We start from the raw sequence: 24,297 nt of genomic DNA on the forward strand, positions 1-24,297 counted from the left end.
GCTAACAGTCTTTGTCGGTGAAACCCGAATACGTCAAAACAAAGCAATGAACACGCGTGACAGTAATATCGCTATAGTAATATTAACGATGGTACTACCGATTGCACTATCGATAGTTTGTCGATAGTAGCACTATCGATAGTTTGTTTACACTATCGATAGTTTCAAAGAAACTATCGATACTATCGATAGTCAAATCACCGATAGTTCTGCATCACTACGAGACAGCCATATTCAGGGAACAGCGAGGACGGTGGCTCGCTCTCTAACGGGTGTGCCTCGCTTTAACAGATCTATGGCACTGCGGTGGCGGTGACTCGGAAGAAGGGTGGGACAAAGAACGTTCTTGTTTTGAACACGAAAACGTTGTGTACGTTGGGTGCAGTTGCCTGCCGAGGAGTCAACACGACAGCTTTAATTTATGTAACGCTGCCCAGCCTGGTGTATTCCTACCAGAAGCAGCTAGAGCACGTTTTCTTTTACAGCGAAAACTGTTATGAGATCATTTCACCGGCCGTTTTTGGCGCCGTAGTTGTCCGCCGCCGCCGCCGCCGCCGGTGTCCGTAACCAGTATCGCTCGAAATAAGAAAAAAAACTAAATAAGAAAAATATTCCAGGATGGAACGAGGTTCGAACCTGGGCCCTCTGCATGGGAGCCCAGTATTCAACCTCTGAGCCATGCCGGTGCTTGAAACTGCTTTGCAAAAAGGTCCTATACAGGCTTCATGTCGGGAAGGAACCACATTGGCATATGCAATATAGCGTGGTAGAAGAGTAAAATAAGCACCAAGCGTCGCACAATGCGAATTCTGTAACCAGGCGTCACACAATGCGAATTGCGCAACGAGTAGGTTATTGAATGCTTCCAACCAATTACAAAGGGCTCTGCCATAATTCGTCGTCGTCATCAGGCACAGCATCAACAAAGTGCGCATAATGCCTTACATGTGTTTAGCAGGTACCACGGCTCTCCGTAGAATGATGAAAAATGGCACAGTGCCTGCTGCCCTACTTCTCAAAACCTACAACGATTTATAGCGTAGTGGGTTCCTCGCAAGTGCACTTGTATTGGTTTCCAAGAAAGCCCATAAGCGCATGATCCATTTTCTCGGCGTCTAAGTAGTTCTTCGCACCCCCCCCCCCGTCCCTCTCCCACGTCAACGTATGTTATACAGCATGACAGGAGAGGGAAATAGCGTCCGGGCGTCACCCAATGCAAATTGCATAACTGGTGGGCCGTATAAAGCTTCCAACCCATTACAAAGGGCTGAGCCATAATTCTTCATCGTCATCAGTCGTCGCGTCAACAAAGTGCACATAATGCCTTACAGACGTGTAGCTGGTGCCTCGCTTCTCCGCACAATGACGAATAATGGCTTAGTAGGTGCTTCCAAACTTCACAAAAATTGTGATTTGTGGCGTAGTGGGTACCATTCTAGTGTACTTCTATTGTAGCCCCAAGAGAGCTTAAAACGGGCTCTAGAAACGCCGCTCTTCCAGCTTTCGCTGTGACTGTGCTGCGATTTCAGCGCAGGCCTGGCGTTTTTCCATTGCATTGTGCAATAGATGAAGTTTGCAGACTTGCTACTTTTACTCAACAGCCCTAGCTCGTATGCAATTGATGTAAAACTTAAACTAAAAATGTCTGCCATGCTTGTTTTTTTCAGTTTATGGAGGTATATTTTGTAGTCGTTCTTTGAAATGCAAAAATAAGATTGCGTGGTCAGCACTGCGTGCGTACATGAAACAGCCAGCTATGACTCCAATTATATTTTATATTGCTCTGCAATTATTTCGCAAGAATGTTACGGGCGTAATTAACCGAAAGTATACAGAGTACCAGTGAAAGTCGTGACACCGAAAGAAGTTCCCAAAACAATCTCTAGAAAATATCTTGTGTGTGGCAGGTATCTTCACAATAACCGAAGGTTAGACGGTGCCTCCTTTATGCTCGAGGCATAAGTAGCTGAAACGGGTCGGGTCGGGCCGGGCCGGGCCGGGCCGGGCCCGAACCTTTCGGGCCCGGACCGGGTACGGGCCACATTTAAGAACACCGGGCCGGGCTCGGGCGGGCCGGAGCATGGCGTTTTCGGGCCGGGCCGGGCCCGGGCCGGAAAAATCGGCCCGTGCAGTGCTCTAAGAACCACACAGCGGGCAGTGGAACGAAGAATCGTAGGAGTAACACTGCGAGAGATGGACAACAGACTGGATCATAGAACATACAAGGGTAGCCGATATTCGAATTGATATTAGAGAAGAAAAATCGACCTGGGCAGGTCATGTCATGAAAAGGACAGATAAACGATAGCCAGTTACAGCGACGTAATGTAAAGCAAGAGATGGGAAATGCGGCTGAGGACGAGACAAAATGATAGGCGGAGCTAAGAAGTTAAAAAATTTAATTGTAGGCTTAAAATGCAACCAGCTAGCTCTGTACGGTGGCGGTACGGTGACTATTCTATATGCGCACTTCTCATCATACAATGTCATACAGCGATAACATACAACGAACCTTTTGGGTATATGCGGTCATCAACGACAGAAAACGAAACCGAAGTATTCAGTGTTCAGCCGGTGGCACGCAGAAATAACGTAATCGTGCGGCTTCTCGCGATATGTCACTGCATCGCCTGGGCCACGCAGTATCTTAGTCCCTAAGCCACCACAACGAGCGCGAGAAGCAATCGAAGAATCGATGTAACAGTGCGCATGTGCGGAGTCAACCACATATGTATCGTTGATACATATAGATGTCGCGTTTGTTTACAGGGTGTTTCCTGTTACTGCCTATCGAACCCGCGATTACATCAATCACGTACATCGATAACGCGAAACCATGCTTGTACTAGACAGTGCACACCGAATCACTTTACTGCTGAGGTGACGGTCTTTCACGTCATTGCAATTTCCCATTGCCGCAGGATTTCCGGTGCCTCTACTTCCGGTGCTGCTTACCCTTTACTTCGGAGCCTACGCCTCGCAAGATGTAATGGAGAGGGAGGCTGAGGCGGCTGCTGCGAAAGTTAAAGAACCGCAAGTCGTTTCGGACGCAAGAAGAAGCGACTTCGCAGTCGCAGACTCGGCAAGCGTCTATGCAGAAGCCAACGCACTGAAACTATAATTCGCGGAAGTGCCTTTAAAGGGACACTATGGACAGGAAAAAAAAAAAAGAAAACCGATTTCGTTCGCATTACAACCTTAAAAAATCATGTCAGCTCCGTCCACAGCCTTCGCCGCCCCTCCCACAGAGAACTTGCGTGAATGCTCCAACCAATGGCGCGTACTCATTTTAGTGACGTTAAGCACTTCTCGAGTGTCCCAGATAGTTGAATTTACCATAGAAACACACATTTGTGTCTCTGGTTTTAGGTCGGAAGCTTGAACGACCTGGTAACTTTCGTCAGGGATTCTGTCATCGCTGTTCAGCCAACCGCAATTTTTAAGTGGTAACGAAGGACCATTAATTCTCAATATGCGTACTATTTACATTAACCGAGAAAAATGACTAACGGTTCGAGCAGAAACCAAATAGCATGACTGTCTTTGACAGGTGAATGGCAGGCGCACCGCGGTTCTATGGGGGGAAAGAGAGAGAGAAAAAACTTTATACGCTTACACTTTTTTCTTAGGTTCTAACCGCGTGTAGAACTTTAGAAGGCAGCGGCATTTCCACCCCAAAGACGGATGGACACAAGCCTGCACGAATGAGGCTGACGTCACAAGCCGCATGGCCCCGCCGTCGAAGACAATGTGCCAGTACACGAGCGGTGTTATTTCTTCAGTCACAGAGGCAATCGGCTGCCGGGGTTTTGTCATGTGGGCGGTGCCTTTCCTGCCTTCTTAATAGAAGGTTGTGGAAGAGTTGTGCTGGTTCATCGTCACCAACGGAAACATCGCGTCAGTAAAGATAGTACAGATACTACAGGAAACCTGTATGGTTTTCCTTCGTGTAGCTTCGTGCTACAGCTAGATGGCAGACAGTTTTTTTTTCTTTCGTATCTGTACCCTATACTGCATATCCTCATCATCTCTCCTCACCGTACTCTTTTCGTCGTCTGACATTTCATTTTCTGAGCAGTGTAGCAGGTGAGACGGCGTCTGCCCCAGGCTCATACTCTGCTTTTCACAACACAAACATTTCTGTCGCTTCTCATCTGATTTTCTATCCTCTTTATAGTTTGACCGAGCTTACAGTTTACATACTGACAGCTTACATTCTGAGGTATGAATATGAAGCATCAAGGCGAGAGGCATCAAGGTATATTGAAGTATCAAGGCGAGAGGAACAACATTGCAATGGATATCAAAATGCCCCTTGCAGTCTGTATGATAAGGTGCTGCTCACCACCAGAAATGGGAACAGAGGTGCGATCTGGCAACACACTTGGGCGACGGAGGAAGGTCAATGCCCTCTATTCTGGCAAAGGCTCGCGGTACGCCTTACTGCACGAGGTGGTTGATGAAGAACATCACGTTCAACGTCGCACCGAAGCCCAACAAGGCGGTGAGGTTGAGCCTTGAGACGAGGTACGGCGCCTTGGAAAGCGCTGAACTGCGTCATCATAATCGTAATCATCATCATCATCACCATCATCGTCACCATCATCATCATCATCATAATCAACAACAACAACAACAAATACAACGTCAGCCTATTTTATGCTCACTGCAGGACGCTGCTGTCTCCCAACGAGATCTCCAGTTTGCCCTACATTCTAAGAAAAAAAATATAAAACAGTATTACTCTTTCCGGTTAGTTCTGACTTGCCGCATGTATGACTCATTAAAGAGACGCGTTAACTTTCTTTTGGGTCCCACTACCCTCCGACGAGAGTATATGCGATCTGCAACAGAGAGTTCAAGTGTCTCTTTAAAGAGAGTCGTATGCGTGACAAGTCAGGACTAACAAAAAAGTGTAAAAATGACTCTTTTCTCCTTTTTGTAGAGTGTACCTCATAAAAGTTGATTTCATTTTGTGCCCGTGAACTTCTCAGACAGCGCTGAACTGTACATGTCGAGCTAACATAGAGTTATAAATGCTTTTTAGCACGAGATTTCTTAAATTAGGGGGACATTTAATTTTGCAAACACATTAACGGCAAAAGTCGGGGTAAAAGAAAGAATACAATATGCGCGCTCATGTTCTTTGTAATGAAAAGAAGGCTTTTCGCACGACATTTCAAAAGAGAACGAGAAACTTTAATAGCAGAAAGGCGGAGTTCGTTTTTAGAGAAGTTTCTCGGTGTGTTGCAAGCAAAATGTCAGTCATCATGCTTAAATCTTATTTCACAGTCATAATAGCGCCAACTACTCAAATATAATTACAATCAGGATGACAGATCAGTACTCAGACAACTGACCAATGGAAAAACTTTCGTGATAAAGACGAGTAGCATGTATGTAATTGACAATGCCTAATCATGATAACTTGAAACTGACTCCAGATGAATATTGAATTCAACTGCGCATTGTTTACCAAGACGAAGTGCCAGATTGAAAATAAGCAGACCGTCGTTGCTACACGTAAATCTCAAGTAGTGAGCGGCTCCGAGTGGGCGCGCTGACGATGCTGAAAAACAGATCCAGAAGCAAGAACCCTACTTTCTATACAAGCCTTCAAGATATACAACATGGCACTTGGCCCTAAAGCGATAACGAGATAGTTAATCTATACAATCGACGCCTGGGTGTCGCTTCGCAATTGCACAAAAATAGAACGCGCTCGTAAAATAGTAGATACCAACAAGGCCGGTCGTGGCCGATAGTTTGTCGAGGATAAGGAACGTTCGCTGTGGCTAGCACGTAGATTAAAGTGCGCCGGTCCGGTTATCAGTGCGGATTACACCGCCGAGCGTTCAAATTGCTTGTAAACAATTCTTAGCCTTTGGGTCATCCCGCACCAAACGTCTCAGTCATTTTGGCGACCATCTCAAACGTACTCGAAAAAAAAAATCGTGCCGATTCATCAGATTGCATTGCATCATATTGCACTAAAAACAGCGAATCGCTAGAATATTTCGAAGCGAAAAAAATTTGTGGTCACGTGGGAGCCTTCCGAATTTCGCCGAATGTCGTCTGAGTGTTGTTTGTAAATTATTCTGAGAGTATCGTTTCTTTTTTAATACTAAATTTGGTTTAGATGCTAAGCAAAGGCGTTTGCCTAAGGCGTTCGAAGCTCAGTAATATTACTGCTGTTTTCTCCCATATAAGCCTCCGCAAATTTCGCCAAAATGTTCCATGCTTGCATTTTCTTCCTTAAATTATCGCGCTACGTTTGAACGTCTGAGTAACGAACACTTACGCTACAGGAGATATACCTTGCGCTAAAATTATTTTCAGACCGATGAAGTTTCTAACTTTTACGAGAAAAAAAATAATCATTTTGTTCCACATTGAGGCACAATTTAGACCGCATGATGCTCCAATTAAAAATCAGATTTATACCTCAATCGAAAGGAAGTAAATAGTCATTCTTAAATGGCAAGTTTTATCATTACATTTTTTTTGTTTTAAAGAAGTAAATACTTTTTGAAGTTTCCCACTGGCAACAATCTTGCCATTTGGTCATGAGGCAGTTTCCTCGCTGAAGTTCCCCACTGCCGTCAATGGGGAACTTGAAAACTTAATTTCTTCTTTAAAACGAAAATTGTAATGATAAAACTTCCAATCCGATTCAAATTCAACAAAATTCAACGCGAAAGCCGTTGATTTTGGTTGAATTTCATTGCGCCACAGGCCGCTTTTTCTATATCTCAAAGCTGCGATGGGTTCTTCGCATGAGGAACTTCAGTTCTCCGATTTGACATAACCTCCTAGCTAAACTAATAGAAAAGTTCATTAACTGAACTTTCCTAATTATTGTCCCAAATGATGTATTTAAACCTAATCAGATGTTGGGTCCGAGCTAGTCGGTACATTGATATTGTAGCGATGCTGAAGCACAAAGGCTAGTAAAACAAACGTATTTATTAAGGGCGAACCTGTGCCCACAACTCAAAGGCACTGCGGTCGTAAAACTGCGAGTCAGTCGAACACCAAAGATGTCGTTCAGCTGTTCTCCTCTTCTTTTTCCCCCGAGAGGCACACGAGCGCGTGGCGCATGCGAGCCGGGTCCGGCCAGGTGCTCGTGCCACGATGGTCGCTGCGCGGCACTACGATACGGCGCGCACTGTCGGGTATGCATGTTGATGGCGCGCTATTTGAATGCGGCCAACATGTCGCGGCATTATCCCCTTCCTCAACGCATCGACCCGATGCGTCAGACAGGGAAAGGAGTCGTGCGGACTCTCACTCGTTTTTCGATGATCTGTCATAGTAGGGCTTCATGCGGACTACATGTACCACCTCTGTGGGATTGCGGCGTCTTGAGGTCTCGTGTCCAGCAGATTTGACTTCGTAAGTAACGTCGCTTATACGACGGAGTACTTCGTAAGGGCCGAAGTATCGGCAAAGAAGCTTTTCAGAGAGTCCACGGCGGCGCACTGGGGTCCATATCCACACTTTGTCACTGGGCTCATAAAGCGCTTCAGTACGTCGCTGGTTGTACCGACTGGAATCAACGCGTTGTTGGCGGCGTATTCTGTATCTTGCCATCTGTCGTGCTTCCTCGGCTCTTTGCAAGAAATCGTCTAGGTCAGGTGGATAGCTGCTTTCGTCACCTAGTGGCAACATGGCATCCAATGGAGTGGTTACTCTTCGGCCGAATACAAGTTCGAATGGCGCAACTCGAGTTGTTTCTTGAACGGCTGTATTATATGCAAAGGTTATGTAGGGCAATATTTCATCCCACAGTTTATGTTCAACATCGACATACATTGAAAGCATGTCGGTCAGAGTTCTGTTCAGGCGTTCCGTTAAGCCATTTGATTGAGGGTGGTACGCCGTGGTTCTTCTATGACCGGTATGTGTCATTCGCATCAGGCATTGCATTAGGTCTGCAGTAAAGGCCGTTCCACGATCCGTGATAACGACGATGGGCGCACCATGTCTGAGGACTATGCTGTTGACAAAGAACTTGGCGACTTCGACTGCTGTTGCGCTGTACATAGAGTCAGTCTCAGCATAACGGGTCAGATAGTCTGTGGCTACCACTATCCACTTCTTGCCTGTCGAAGATATCGGGAAAGGTCCTAGGAGGTCCATGCCGACTTGTTGGAATGGGGCGTCCGGAGGGTCTATTGGCTGGAGAAGACCTGCAGGTTTTACGGATGGAGTTTTGCGTCTTTGGCATTCGCGACAGGTTTTGACGTAGCGCTGCACTGATGCGAGCAACTTAGGCCAGTAGTACTTCGGACGAATCCTGGCGAATGTACGGCTCACACCCATATGTCCAGATGTCGGTTCGTCGTGGCATGCGTGCAGAATTTCTTCTTGCATAGCTTTAGGTACGACTAGTAAAAACTTTTCGCCGTTGGGCTCGAAGTTCCGCTTGTAAAGGACTCTTCCTCGAAGACAGAACGAAGGAAGTCCTCTCGAGAATATGCGCGGGACTTGAACATTGAGACCCTGCAGGCGTTGTACAAGCGGCAGCAAATCCGGGTCATCAAGTTGTTGTTGAGCGATTTCCGATGCGTCGACAACGCCTAGGAACGGGAACTCATCTTCTTCGGACACACTTGGATCGACTGGTGCGCGTGACAGGCAGTCGGCATCGCTGTGTTTTCTCCCGGATTTGTATACTACAGTAATGTCATAATCCTGCAGCCTAAGGCTCCATCTTGCTAGTCGCCCTGATGGATCCTTGAGATTTGCCAACCAGCATAGCGAATGGTGGTCACTGACTGCCCTGAACGGTCTACCATAAAGGTAGGGTCGAAACTTAGATTTGCACACAACAACTGGTTATTGGCAGTTCTGCTTCTTTTTGACAGACTCGTGTAGTGCATGCACAATGTTCCCCTGTTCACTTGCTGTTAGAGGGACAGCAAAATGAAAGGTGCTCAGTGTTCCCTTTAACAGTGTACCGTACTGTACATATCGCAACTATAGCGGTCGTCGGCGTATTCGAGCAACGCTTGACTATAGATCACGGAGTCATAGGTGTGCGTGTGCAACGTTTATTGCATAACAGCGGATAGGCAACACTGCAACCACATTAGGGGTGCTGTCGACATGACGCTGGTCTTTTTCCGAAGCAGTTTGAAGCACTGGTGCGGCTGTTGGTAGGATACTAGACTGCCATGCTACCTGGGTTCGGTTTCTGCTCGAGCAGTGATTTTTATTGTTTCCTCCCATCGAGATTTTGCCATTAAAGTTATATCAATCAATCAATCAATCAATCAATCAATCAATCAATCAATCAATCAATCAATCAATCAATCAATCAATCAATCAATCAATCAATCGGGACTTTTCGCTCATCGACAACGCCGTCAACACCGGCAACGTATGAAGACTTCCAAAATCTAGATTGATATAGACTGTGACTGCCCTGTGGCGCATACCCGCATACCACGGGCCACAGGTGATGCACCACAGGTGATTATCCGCATACCTCCTGACCTACGCAAGTCTACGCAAGCGCAAGGCAAGCAGTCATTGGCTCTGAATACGTCAAAGCTTCAGTGGCCTTCGCTACCATCACGAGCCGCGTGTACGCCCTTGTCGTATAGTGCTACTGCACCCAATGAAGACAATGAAAAGATGGATAATGCAGACGTCAAGTCTATGTTAAAAAATTTGATGGGTTCAATGCGGAAGATTCTTGGCGGCCTAAACACACCCGCTGCTAAGGCTGCTGTCCAGCTACTGGAAGTTTTGGAGCCACTTCTAGTGGTTCTTCAATAAGCGAACATGGCACTGATGTTCGAAGAACGCATGCGGCAGTCGCTTGTTATGCAATGGAATGCTCGAGGTCTACGTGGCCGTTTGTCGGATTTCAGACAATGGGTTTTTAAATACCAATTTCCAGTTATTGTTGTCTGCGAGCCAAACATGGATTCGACTTTTCGCATCTCTGGGTATGTCCAAATGTGGTCTCGCAGCGAGCAACGTACAAGTAAAGTACTAATTTGTATACGACGCGATCTGACGTACTTAAGACACGACATCGTGCCGCACACTAACAACGATTACGTCAGCCTGACTATAACACATAAAAGGCGGACGTTCTCAGTAATAGGAGGATACATCCACCCAAGCGCGAAGATCGACTGCTCCCACCTGAAGACCGTGCTGCAAGCCGCACAAAGTCCACACATTGTGATTGGTGACTTCAATGCACATCATCCCCTCTGGGGTAGCACTGCGATGAATTGCCGTGGAAGAGACTTGGCGAACTTTATGTGCACTTATGGTCTAAGCGTACTCAACGACGGGTCACCTACATTTATTCGCGGTACTTCTTATAGCAGCTGCCTCGACCTTACCTTTGTATCCAGGAGCCTTCTGTCTTCTGCATGTTGGTGCACGGATTTGGAGACTCGTGGTAGCGATCACCTCCCAACCTATGTTCAGTTTAGGTGGTTTCGCCGCTCAGCTTCACGCTACATCCGTCAAACAGACTGGACCTTGTTTCAGGCATCTGTCAAGACGGGCTGTCAGCACACGACTGTATCATCCGAAATAGAGGATATCATTGCTTCTTCTCTGCGTGACACAACCAGACAGGTTAACCTACCGATGCAGAGATCAGCAATCGACTCCCAATACGAGGCCCTTCGTGCAATCCGTCGCCGCACGGAACGACGACACAGAAGAACGAAATCCCCGTCAGACCTCTCCGCCTGTCGCCGAGCTCAACGACACGTTCTTCGGCATCTCGACAAGATTGACAGGCAGCGGTGGAGGACATTCTGCGGATCTCTCGACCCAAGGCAACCTCTATCTAAGATCTGGCGGGTGGTAGGAAGTTTGCAGACAATTCCCCAACAAAGTCAACCATTCCGAGCCGTGGCTCTACATCAAGGTCGGGGAGCAATTGACATAGCCGGAGACTACTGCAGCCTTATCGCGGCCACCACTGATGCTGTGATTGAGACTCTTACCACCATAGCGCCCCCCCATCGTCTGATGAGCGCCTCGATGTGCCTTTCACAATGCATGAGCTTGACGCTGCCATTTCTGTTTCCCGACGCTCATCGGCACCAGGACCTGACGGAATCACGTACGCTGCACTCCGCCATCTTGGTACAGAAGCACGACATATCCTGCTCTCCCACTATAACAACTCGTGGGAGTCGGGACATGTCCCAGCTAAATGGAAATGCAGTCGCATTATTGCGTTGCTCAAACCAGGGAAGTGTCCTCATGCCCTTTCCTCCTACAGACCGATCGCCTTAGCCAGCTGCGTCGGGAAAGTAATGGAAAGGATGGTGCTGTCAAGATTAGAGTGGCTTCTAGAAAGCAATAATTGCTTTCCTGCATTTATGAACGGCTTTAGAAGAGGACGATCTGCAGTCGACGGTGTGGTCGACTTGATCTCAAATGTTGAAGAGGAAAGAAACCGACGCAGACTAGTGGCGGCCGTCTTCCTAAACATTAAGGGCGCCTACGATAATGTGCTGCATTATGCGATCCTTGACGCACTGGAAGATTTAGACGTCGGCGGACGACTGTACGCCTGGATCGTAAGTTACCTTAGTGACCGTACCATTTACATGACGACAAGCGACGGAGACACCGATCGACATACTATTCACCGTGGTGTTCCCCAAGGGGGAGTTCTCAGCCCAATTCTGTTCAACGTTACTATGATTGGACTGGCAGCAGAACTTCCCAGCACGGTAAAAGTCAGCGCATATGCGGATGACATATGCATATGGGCGTCCGGAGCTACTCGTCCGCAATTGCGTGCTCGACTTCAACGTGCAGTGACATTAACAGCTAAATATCTACGGCGCCAGGGTCTCACTCTTTCCATTGACAAATGCGCAGTGCTTGCATTCACGCGCAAAGATATGTCAAGATACCCTATAACTATTAATGGAACGGCGACACCTACTGTAACGCACCACAAGTTCCTTGGGGTAATCATAGACAGGGATCTATCGTGGTCGAGACACGTCGCAGCACTGAAATCAAAATTGAAAAGTTTTGTTCTCGTTCTTTGGACTGTGGCAGGAGCAAGATGGGGCCCATCAGAATCGTCACTTCTTCAACTCTACAATGCGCTGTTTGTAGGATATATACGGTATAGCATGCCGGTGCTCTCAAACATGAGACCGAGCTGTGTGAACACGCTAGAGAGTATTCAAGCTCAAGGATTGCGAACATGCTTGGGCCTACCACGCTGCACGTCAACGAATGGAACTATCGCGGAAGCTCGGGCTTGTCCCATCAGTGTATACATGCGCTGCGAGCCACTTCGAGTGCATCTTCGCCTCTTGACCCGACACAGGCAGCACCCGCTATGAGCACTCCGTGCCACCCACCCAAACTGCAGCTTTTCAAGAGCAATATCACGGCACGAAAACGTTCTACCATCAAGGTTTTCTTCCCCGAGATTTCCTGGAACACCGCCGTGGGTCCTGCCTAAACCGCCTGTTAGCCTTGTGATTCCTGGGATTACGAAGAAGTCCCTAGTTTCGCCAATTGGCCTCAAACAACTGACCCTACATCACATTTATACAGCGTACGGCGGCACCATGCACGTGTACACCGATGGATCTACCACGCTATGTACCTCTGCTGCAGCCTTTGTCATCCCACAAATGGTTATAGCTCGACGGTACAAAATAGACCACAAGACCACATCAACTGCCGCAGAGCTTGTTGCTATCCGGGAGGCAATAAGATTCATTTCTGGAGAGCAACCTCGTACGTGGACAATATTCTGCGATGCGAAACCCGCTTTGCAAACCATTAATTGCGTCATGAGACAAGGTCCATACTATATTTTAGCCATAGAAATTATGGAGCTTCTTCACGTTGCTTCAACAAATGGCCACCTCGTCACCTTCCAATGGATTCCTGCCCACTGCGGCATAATGGGAAACGAAGACGCAGACGCAGAAGCTAAAGGAGCCTTGACCAGTGGCCCTGAAGTGCGCACTGCGTTTTCACGACCAGACACGAACGCCCTGCTTCGGTACGTAATGCGTGACCTCACACTTGAGCACTGGACGAAACCGGAGCGACGACACCGGCGATTACACAAATGGGACCCCGAAATGAGGTTCTGTATGCCTCGTAAATTAAAACGACACAACACAAGTATTATTCACCGAATTCGTCTTGGTGTGGCCTTCACAAGACGTTATGCACATATCATCGGCCGCAGTGACACCGGTCCCAACTGTGATCACTGTCAAGTGCCAGAAACACTTGAGCACATATTTTGTACCTGCCCAGCATACGCACGCGAACGACAAAAACTGATTTCCTCGACTGAAGGAGTGCATAATAGGCCATTAACTGATGAGGTTGTGATGGGCCCATGGCCTGACGCCAACAGCACAACTGTGGTCATAAGAGCGGTTGCAGCTTTCCTACAAGCCACTGGACTGGATGCGCGGCTATAGCACTGTACCACCTAGACGGGACTGTACATACTCACCTCTCTTACTTACCATCGTCATCCATCATTCTTTTTTCTCCCCTTTCCCCACCCCCGGTGTAGAGTAGCAGGCTAGAGCATAATATCGCTCAGGCCGACCTCTCTGCCTTTCTACAAATAAACCCCCCTCTCTCTCTCTCCTGACCTTTTTTTCAACGCGACTGGTGGAAAGGGTGTCATGACGAACGCGAAAGGCAAATCATGTTATTCATATGTCATGACCTGTGAATCGTGTTCGCCATACACTCATGCCCTTATATACCAGTTTGGTATATACCAACTTTAGGGGACCACCACGAGAGCGCCCACGCAGAGGCGCCCAGGAAGGTAAATAGAAACGGCCCAATGTCCTTGGGTTCGGAACGAAATGCTTCGCATTTAAAATACTCAGTAAACTTTAAGGGACACTAAAGGCAAATAACAATTTATGTCAGAGTGAAAGCTCAATGTATGACAACGTCTAAAGCGGCAATATTATCGACAGCCGTGCCCTACTTACCGAGAAATTAAGCTAAATGTAGCACACGATGAGCGCCATGAGTGGGACATTTCGGAAGTGATCCCGATGACGCGAGAGAGTCCGACTACAATTAATCACTAGTAATCAAACTAGCTGCAATAAAAAAAAAACCTTCCGTTCATCAAGAGACGTAATAAAATACTGCTTGTTCGTTTCTGTTTGATTCATAGAAAAAAGAACCTCTTTGGCGTTGCCATGGTGAACGGCGTGCGTGGTTCAAAAGTTCCGTTTTCACCAAACTGCGCTTCGCCCGGCGCCCTGCTTCTCGCGCGCGGTCGCGTCTCAGTGGTAGTTTCGGAATCGCGTACTGCCGCGTGTGTTTTGCACGAATCCTGTTTTCCTTGTCTTTGTCTTTGTGTTTTTAGCGCACTTTTAGTCGCCATATGAATTTAAACCAACTAGCCCGACTTGGTGCTCTACTTCAGTGTTTTGCACGCTCGTGAAAGTCGCTCTGACAGAAATTTCGACAAAATGCCGCATGCATGTGATGTTGCCGGATGCCCGAATGGTGCACGCCGCCAGTGCACACCGCTGCGCAGTAAAGGCGGGCAACGTTGGGCACGGCAACAGTGACGTGAGAGAGACCGCTTTCAGGCGGGTGATTTGAAGCGCGCTAACGCGATGCGGACCACTAAAACATGATTTTATTTCAAAATAAGCACTTCCTTGGCACCAAAGTAGCACTACGAAGTTTCTGGACCGCTATTTCAACAATCAACGTCGACTTAACATTTGCTTTTAGTGCTCCTTTAACGTATGCGTTAGCTAGCACTAATAATAGAAGAAATGGGCAGTACAGACGTGACCTTTCAAAGCTCGAAGTTTGTTTGCAAAAATGCACAGTCGCGACATAGGTCAAGCGCGATGCGCCTTCAGGAATTTCTGAACTGACGTGTACAGTACGTCGCTTGAGGAATGCATTATGCCCCGTTGAACGCCATGATGGTTCAAGGTCAACACGTGCGTTTGTTTTAACGTCACACGACAAACGATCTCACCAAGCCACATTGAAATGTCAGCTCGGGAGTGAGTAACAATATATATATATATATATATATATATATATATATATATATATATATATATATATCGCAGGTTCGGTCCAGCGGCAAATCATCTTTTCATCCACTTCACAATTTCTTCACATTTATATCCTAATTACTACAAATAACATCCCATATACTTTCCTTGACATTATTGTCTGGTAGTTCTCATTAATATTATGTCTAACAAAGTAAAACGAGCCCTTAAACGTCGTCTTCGTTCATATATATATATATATATATATATATATATATATATATATATATATATATATATATATATATATATATATATATATAGTTCAAATGGGAGCAGCTTGACCACCCGCCCTACAGCTCGGACATCTCGCCGAGCGATTTCCATGTGTTTGGTCCCCTCGAAAAACGTCTGAAAGGGAAGCGCTTGAACTTGGACGACAAACTCAGATGCTGTGATGGACTGGGTCTCGTCACGGCCATAGGAATTCTGGTAACATGAAATCTTTCGGCTCGTTCATCAATGAGATCGTTGTGCCCAGGCCTATGGTGTATACTTTGAACAGTCTTCATTTATACCCACAGTATTGTTTGGTATAGTGCTCTCCTTTTCTCTCTCTCAATCTTTATACCTCCCCCATCCCTTCTCCCAGTGTAGGGTAGCATACCGGTCCTTCTAGACTGGTTAACATCCCTGCCTTTCCTTTCTCTCCTGTTCCTTCCCTTCATTTGAACACCCCTTGTATATATACGGGAACAGCGTCCATTATAAAAGTAATGCGCATTTTCTGGAAGAAATAGTTTTATTGATCAGACCTGTACAAATGGTTAAAGTTCTTCAAAATACACTTCCCCTGAATCAATACTCTGGAAGGCACCCTGAACGCCTGGAGGCACCCTGAAAGTCCTCGACGGGAAGATCTCTCAGGAACGTTGTGACATGCTTTTGGGTGTTTTCACTGTCTACCTATGCTTTCCTTTCAGCTCTCTCTTCAGTCGGGAAAAAAAAAAAAAAACATGCCTTATTCCCTTTTCATAGGAATGGGTATAACACGAAAGTGAAACGTGTCTTCACAGGAGTAGTTGAGCGTTTATTTTGCATTGTTTCGCCACAAGGTCGAAACAATGAATGCTATAGCAACAAATTGTAATGTCACGCGAAGAACGGCAAGAAGCTCAGAACTTGCAGCGCGCCCTAAAACCGAAAGGACGCACGAAAGCAACATACACAGGAGGAGCGCGAACTAACAACTGTCACAACTGTTACTTCTTTGTGTCTGAGCAGCGGGCTGATTTCGGAAACGCGGCCGCGGCAGCGAGCGAAGTGATAATTGTGCCCTGTGTAACGTCAACGGAAACTTGCGGTGAAAGCACAAGACGTACAAACCACCCCCATCCCGAGAGACACCCCCTGCAGAGGCGCGCTCGCATCGCAACGCGCGGGGCGACGACCTTTAAAGCGCGCGCTCAGTGCTCTTCGCGCTGTCTCGCTAGTGATAACAAGAACACGCTGAAGCCACCGAGCTCCGAGTACCGCCAATGGTAAATGGTTTATATAAATAGCTCGCCGTTACTAAGCTGAAGAACATACGTCCTGTGGCCGAGTGGATTCGAGCCGCGTGTTGCGGAGCGAGAGGTCGTAGGTTCGACTCCTGGCAACGGAACTTTTTCTTCGAGGTTTTTCTTTGCCATCTGTTAGTGCATATTTTACAACGTCATATCCGTGACGCAAACACGTCAGCGGAGCCGTGGTGAACCCCGGCATAAAACGCCTTCGTGTTTAAAAAAAAGTCGCACGGCTAAGTCGGGATCGAAAGGGGATGGGGGACCACCGGCGTGTTTCTCCGCGCCAGGAAGTTTGTAACGATCAAGGACGTGTGGCTGGGGGCATTATCATGGTGCAAGCTTGACCATGCGTTTGATGTTTCATGCAGAGGCACGTCTTTCCGCTCACACTTCTCGGAGTAAGCTGGCGACCGGCTTCGTTGGAAGGGTACATCCGACACTACATTGCTCCTCTGGTTTTACCGCGCCGCCATGGATAGTCGCTTCACAATAAAATAATGCGTACTACTTTCATAATGGACCCGTATATGCCACCCAATTGGCGAAGAAACGTTAATCAACATGAGTTTCTCACGTTTGTCATAATTTTATATATATATATATATATATATATATATATATATATATATATATATATATATATATATATATATATATATATATATATATATATATATATATATATATATATATATATTAAAGGCCTTCATTGACGGCCCTAGGCGACGATGCATTACGGCGACAGTCAAGACGGAGCGCAGACTCGCAGCACGAGGGGCGTGCTCTAGGAGAAGAGCCGAACAGGACGACCCATTACACAGTTCCAACGCTTCGCTACAACTACCCCGGGTACGAAAAGCGAGCCGCCTGGCGACCTAACAGCTTGTCACTATGAGCGGGTCATGGTAAGTCTTTAGGCGCTCCACGTTGACAATGTCGCGCCCTCGATGGCGCATGTCGGAAGATGGTTCAATGGGTTCGATCAGGTGGTTGACCGGGGATGTCCGTTCGACGACACGGTAGGGGCCTTCGTATTTGGGCAGTAGCTTGGAAGAGAGCCCAGTTGCCGCGGTAGGGACCGAGAGCCATACGAGCGCTCCAGGGAGGAACGTGGGCGCCAAAGTGGCGGTGTCACCGCGAAAGCTCTTCTGCCGCTCTTGGTCATGCGTAGTAAAGGTCTTCGCAAGCTCGCTACCTCCTCAGCAAGTCAGGCTGTGTCAGAATAGGCGCACACTCAGATGGATCCGGCTTGTATGGAAGTATCGTGTCGATGGTGTGAAAAGGGTGAAAACCAATAGTGCTCTGAGGGGCGGTATTATAGACGTAGGTGACGAACGGCAGAATGGCATGCCAGTTTGTGTGATCTGTGGCGACGTACATTGAGAGCATGTCGCCGAGCGTGCCGTTAAAGCGCTCGGTGAGGCCATTCGTCTGCGGATGGTAAGCAGTAGTTTCGCGGTGAACAACGTTGCACTCTTTGAGAAAGGCTTCGACGACTTCCGACAAGAAGACACGGCCTCGATAGCTGAGCAGCTCCTGGGGTGGACCGTGGCGCAGCATGAATCGATGGAGCAGGAAGGAGGCAACATCGCACGCTGTAGCCGCTGGGAGGGTGGCAGTTTCGGCATATCGCGTAAGGTGGTCTACAGCGACGATGGCCCAGCGGTTACCAGCCTGCGTTAGAGGAAGTGATTCACACAAATCGATGCCAACGCGCCCAAACGGCCGGTCAGGGCAAGGTAGAGGTTGCAGACCTGCTGCTAACAGGTGTGTTGAGGTTTTTCGGCGCTGACAATCGATGCAGGAGCGAACGAACTTCTGCACGTAGCGGTACATCCCTCACCAAAAGTACCGTTGGCGAATGCGACAGTAAGTTTTCGATACCCCAGAGTGCGCACACTGCGGATCAGCGTGGAACGATTCACATATGTCAGAAGGCAGACTTCGGGGGTATTACTAGTAGCCACTGGTGGCCGTCGGCGTTGTAATTGCGTCGGCGAAGGAGGTCATCGCGAATGGAGAAATGGTGAGCTTGACGACGCAACGCGTGAGTGGATGGTGCTGCCGATGGATCAGTGAGCAAGTCTATCAGCGAAGCGATCCATTGATCCTTGCGCTGTTCGGCAGCGATGGTGTGAATATTGATGGAAGAAACGGCATTGTGAGGCACTGAGCTGTGGGTAATGTTGTCAGGCAAGGGGGAGCGCAAGATTGCGTCGACGTCGGCATGCTGGCGTCCGTTGCGGTACCGCACGCGGATATCGTAGTCCTGTAGGCGAAGTGCCCAGCGGGCAAGGCGGCCCGAGGGATCCTTCAATGGCGACAACCAGCATAGTGCATGATGGTCGCTGATGACATCAAATGGGCGACCATACAAATAGGGTCGGAACTTAGTAAGGGCCCATATTATCGCCAGGCATTCTTTTTCGGTGTCGGTGTAATTGGTCTCGGCTTTGGTAAGCGTAGGACTTGCATATGCCATGAGATAGTCAGGGAACCCTGGTTTGCGCTGCGCAAGGACAGCGCCAAGGCCAACAACGCTGGCGTCTGTGTGTACCTCTGTAGGTGCCGTAGGGTCGTAGTGGCGTAGTATGAGAGGCGACGTCAACAAACGACAGAGCGTTGCGAAAGCGTCGTCGCACTGTGACGACCACGAATGGAAGGGCCCGTTGTTTCCGAGGAGCTTCGTCAGCGGCGATATGACAGTCGCAAAAGTTTCGAATGAAGCGCCGAAAGTAGGAACACAGTCAGGGGCGTAGCCAAGGGGGGGGGGGGGGGGGGTTCAAACCCCCCCCCCCCCGAAATTTTTCAATTTTGCTTGCGCACATATACACGCACACATAAAAACGCGCGCACGAACATACATAATGTATGGTTGAACCCCCCCCCGAAAAAAATTTCTGGCTACGCCCCTGAACACAGTCCTACGAAACTGCGCAGTTCTTTGACTGACGTAGGTTTCGGGAAGTCGGTCACGGCCCGAAGCTTGGCTGGATCGGGGAGAATTCCGTCCTTGGACACGACGTAGCCGAGTATTGTCAGCTGCCGTCTGCAAATCGGCATTCTTTAGATTCAGTTGCAGACCAGCGTCGCTCAAACGCGTCAGCACATGCCGCAGGCGTCGAAGATGCGTGCAGAAGTCCGGAGCGAAAACGACGACGTCGTCGAGGTAGCACAAGCACGTGTGCCATTTCAGGTTGCGCAGAACAGTATCCATCATGCGCTCAAAGGTGGCGGGCGCATTACACAGCCCAAACGGCATGACGTTGAATTCGTACAAGCCGTCGGACGTGACAAAGGCGGTCTTCGGTCGAGCGTCATCAGCCACAGGTACTTGCCCTGAGTGCAAATCGAGAGATGAAAAGAATTCTGCTCCTTGTGGGCTGTCAATCGCGTCGTCTATTCGCGGCAGTCGATACACGTCTTTACGAGCGATCTTGTTGAGTCGTCTGGAGTCCACACAGAACCGCACAGAACCGTCCTGCGCAACAAGAACGACAGGAGACGCCCAGGGGCTATTAGAGGGTCGAATAACATCGCGTCGAAGCATGTCGTCGACTTGCTCGTTGATTACACGGCGTTCTGTGGGAGATACGCGATATGGACGTTGCCGCAGTGGCGGTTGGGCGCCAGTGTCGATGCGATGCGTAACTGCGGACTTGCGGCCGAGAGAAGCTTGAGCGACGTCAAAAGAAGAGCGAAATTCTTCCAAGAGGCCAACAAGCTGGGATCGCTAGGCCAGCGTAAAGTTGTCAGCAATGCAGTAATGCTTTCATTTGGGCCAGTTGGTGCAAACTTGTAACTTGATTCATGGCTGCGCTAAAAACACGGACAACAGAAGAGACGTACACAGGACGGGCGCAAACTACCAACTTTATTACTGAACGCCAAAGTAAACCTATATATGCACGAATCTCATCACGTGCTCTCTTTTACGCCCCTTCGCGACCGATTAGCAACACACCCCCCTGGGGCTATCTTTCTTTGAAGCATGGTCATGATATGGCCAAACAATTAACAAGCAAAGAATTGACAGAACCACAAGGCCGATAAAACTAAAAATTGGAAGTAAAAAACCAGGACACTGTGTGTCATTCATACAAAGCCGTCTAAAAATTGCAGCTCTTTTTGGAGCAATGTCAAAGAAGGCATGCTTACGCAATGGTCAGATTTCTTGTTAATAAAATAGGCCTCAACAACTTCCCTTTGCAACTTGTTCCTTGATTTAGACAAAAAAACAGTGTCTTCGAAACTTGGCATGCACCCGCAACGCCTGCAATGAAAGTCTAGGTGCCCGCCGGTATTTGTGCGTACCGCTAAACTATGCTCTCGCGCCCTCTCATTGAAACAGCGCCCCGTCTGTCCAATGTATACACTTCCACAGGTCAAGGGTATTTCATATACCACACCTGAAGTACATTCAGTGAAGAGTTTGGCGTGGCGTTTGTTGCACACGGAGCGCTTTTCCTTGTGCATCATTGCACATACTTTGGCCAATTTGCATGGGGCGGTAAAAACCGTTTTGACACAAAACCGATTCGCAACTTTCTTTACATTGTGCGATAAACGGTGAACGTAGGGCATTACGTGAACTGGCTGTTTGGCTGCACTGGGCTGCTTTCCTTTTCCTTCTGTTTTCACATTCTGCAAAATACGTTCACAGCAACTCCAGATAAGCTCAGAAGGATAGCCAGCCTTGCTGATGCGTTCAACTTGATAGGCAAGGCTTTCTCGAACTCTATGTTGGCATGATTTCTCAAGAGCTGAACGGCAGTAGAGCGTCGCAATGCCTCTTTTTGTTAGTTTGGAATGCGCGCTGTTATGTGGCAATAAAGCTTTGCTTGTTCTTGGACTGTACATCCAACAGATGTGACCCCGTTCAAATAATAATCTTAAATCCAGGTCCTGTGTACGTCTCTTCTGTTGTCCGTGTTTTTAGCGCAGACATGAATCAAGTTACAAATGTCAGCAATGGAGGAGGCAAATACATCAGCGGCCGAGGAACCAGACGTGGAAACAGCACTGAGCGTACTGGAACTGGGGCAGCGCGTGTCATCTCGTTCGTCCATAACTTGTGCGTCTTCGAGGGTTTGCACGCTGCCGAGACATTCCCCTCGCACCAACGAAACACTGTACGGGGACGGGTTCATAACAAAAATTGACGTACTGCCCTGAGTGACTTACACGGTCGCGAAAGGCACCAGCAAGCCTTTTTTCGTGCAAACACGGTCAGATGGCGTGAGGAATGCAACGGTGCCGCAGAGACTGGCGCACTTGACAGACACCGCCGTTGACGACTTTGCAGGCACCTTGGTGTCGTCTTTGACGAGTACCTTGCTCGCAGACGATGGGCTGTCTGCCGGCGTCAAATCAGAGAATGGCGAGAGCTCTATTTCGGCTGGTGCGCAATGAATAACGGCGTCGTGGTGGGAGAGAAAATCCCGTCCTAAGATGACGTCGTGAGAGCATGCAGGAATTATGATCAATTCGACGGCGTATAGAGCATCCTTAATCATGAAGCGGGCTGTGCACACCCCTGTAGGGTGAATACTTTGGGCGCTGGCTGTACGGAGGGAGAGCCCGGAAAGTGGCGTCGTCACTTTTCGCAGTAATCGGCTAAGTTTGGCGTCAATGACGGATACGTCGGCTCCAGTGTCGATAAGGGCAGATGCGCGAACGCCGTCCACAAACACGTCTATCACGTTCGATGGGCTTCGATGAGGGCTTTCGCAGTTCGATAGCGTCGCCGCCCTTGCCTCGTGGACTGTGACGACTAGTTTTCCTGGTCGCGTGGGGAGGGACGTGGCCGCATCAGTGACATTTAGCGGCGTCGTGGTGACGGCGAATGGTGGGTAGATGGATGAGACTGTTTGGCGTAGCGCACACCTACAAGGACAAAGAAGAATACACACACACACACACACACACACACACACACACACGCACGCACACACACACACACACACACACACACACACACACACACACACACACACACACACACACACACACACACACACACACACACACAGCGCGGTAGATGGAGCTGGGCTAGACGACGGTGACATAGGCGGCGGTGAATCGTAATACGGGCAGCTTGACAGGCTGGGGATGGTTGATGCGACACGAGGGGGCTGCACGCGATTGCAATAGCGGGCGTCGTGACCGGCACAACCGCACGCGAAGCAGATGGGGCGGTTGTCGGAAGTGCGCCATTGGTGCGCCGGGGTAGGTCCCATCCATGGCGCAGGACGCGGTGGACGAGGCGGCTGCTGATATTACTGCATGATGGGCTGCATTTGTGGCCTAGAAATCACGTCGCCGTACGCAGCTGGCACACTCGCTTCGAAGGCCTGAGATCTGGCGACGGCTTCGGCGTAAGTGAGTGGGGCAGCCACAGGGATCGCTTGAGGTGACCTGGCTACAACTTGCGCGTAACTGAGCGGCGCAGGCGCCGGAGGGCGCTGGTGGTATTCCGGCATGACCTCCGCGATTTCCTGCTGAATAGCTCGGCTAGAGTGACCTAGAATAGGGGGAGTGTCCAAAGCGCCGCGCGAATACATGGGAGGAGCGAGGGCCTTTTGCGGTGAACTTCCGCGCCGCGGCGCTGCCGTGCCGGACCCGTGGACCCGTGGGCTTTCTCCGCGGCGGAAGGCGCGTCAAGGCGGCGGGCGTCTGCTACGCGCGTGATATTTTGGCCGCTATTAGCTATAATTGCGGAAATTTGGGCAATATTTAATACTGCGTTACTGCAACATAACACTGCAGCGACTCATCACACAGAGAACGCGTTTTTTAGTTTGTGTGTTATGAAACGGTGATTTTGTACATATCCTTTCAGCTGGTTTGTCACCGCATTGGTCCACACTTTCGCGGCTCTTCGAGGAACGCATCCTGCGCGCACTTCATCGTGAGAAAAGGCGCTTAACTTACTTTCGTGTGGAATGACGAAGGTAAACTTGCTGCAGGAGAGAATAAACTGGAGATAACCACGAGAACGTAGCACATAATGCACGTCATAACTAGCTCATGCATGCTAACGCGTTTGCACCCTTCATATTCTATCTTTTGTTTCGGGCATTCGATTTGTTTTACAAGACTGCCTCCGGCGCTCTGCTGTTTCAAGCCATTTCATACGAAGCCGAATCTGTCAGTCGGCTGGCCACGGTACCAAAAGTAAAAAATGACTCGCGTCTCGTTCACGTGGTATACACGAAAATTGGCACGGATGGGCACGAATGTACAGCGGTGAGCACTCTTAGGGTGAACACGCGAGCGCGTGGCCGACGGCTCTGTCGGCGCCACGTAACGGTCATCGGTGGAAACATTGCGCATGCGCATCATGCGTTCTACGAAATACTCTTTCCACCGCGCGCACACAAGCGTATCCCCAACAAGCATATCTATGACGCAGTGCGCGTGGTGGAAAGAGTGTAACGCAAAGCACATGCTGCGCATGTGCAATGTTTCCAACGATGGCCGTTACGCGGCGCTGATAGTGCCGTCGGCACGCGCTCGCTTGTTCACCCTAACAGTGCTCACCGCTGTACGTATGCCCAACACGACCGATAGGTCATGGCATCACCAACTGGACATGCTTGCCATTTGCGTAACTACTAACAATATAATATGGTGTGTGGCGCGCAGTCCCGCTTTCTGTAGCCAGAAATGATTCTGACGATGTGTGGTCTGACGAT

General features: G+C 48.8%; 1 protein-coding gene across 7 annotated transcripts in view; it reads left to right on the top strand.

Moving 5' to 3' along the window:
- LOC119374634 (protein-cysteine N-palmitoyltransferase HHAT) overlaps nucleotides 1–24,297 on the top strand; it is a 95,416-nt gene that overhangs the window by 17,743 nt on the left and 53,376 nt on the right. The window contains exon 12 of one of the 7 annotated variants that reach the window (XM_037644799.2): nucleotides 2,922–5,049. The exons of the other annotated variants lie outside the window; for them this stretch is intronic. Within the exon in view, the coding sequence (XP_037500727.1) occupies nucleotides 2,922–3,121 (200 nt within the window). The 3' untranslated portion in view covers nucleotides 3,122–5,049. Of the gene's footprint in view, nucleotides 1–2,921; nucleotides 5,050–24,297 lie in introns of those variants that run through there. 7 annotated transcript variants of the gene reach the window in all.

The sequence above is a fragment of the Rhipicephalus sanguineus genome, chromosome 11 (assembly GCF_013339695.2).
Source record: "Rhipicephalus sanguineus isolate Rsan-2018 chromosome 11, BIME_Rsan_1.4, whole genome shotgun sequence".
NCBI lineage: Eukaryota > Metazoa > Arthropoda > Arachnida > Ixodida > Ixodidae > Rhipicephalus > Rhipicephalus sanguineus.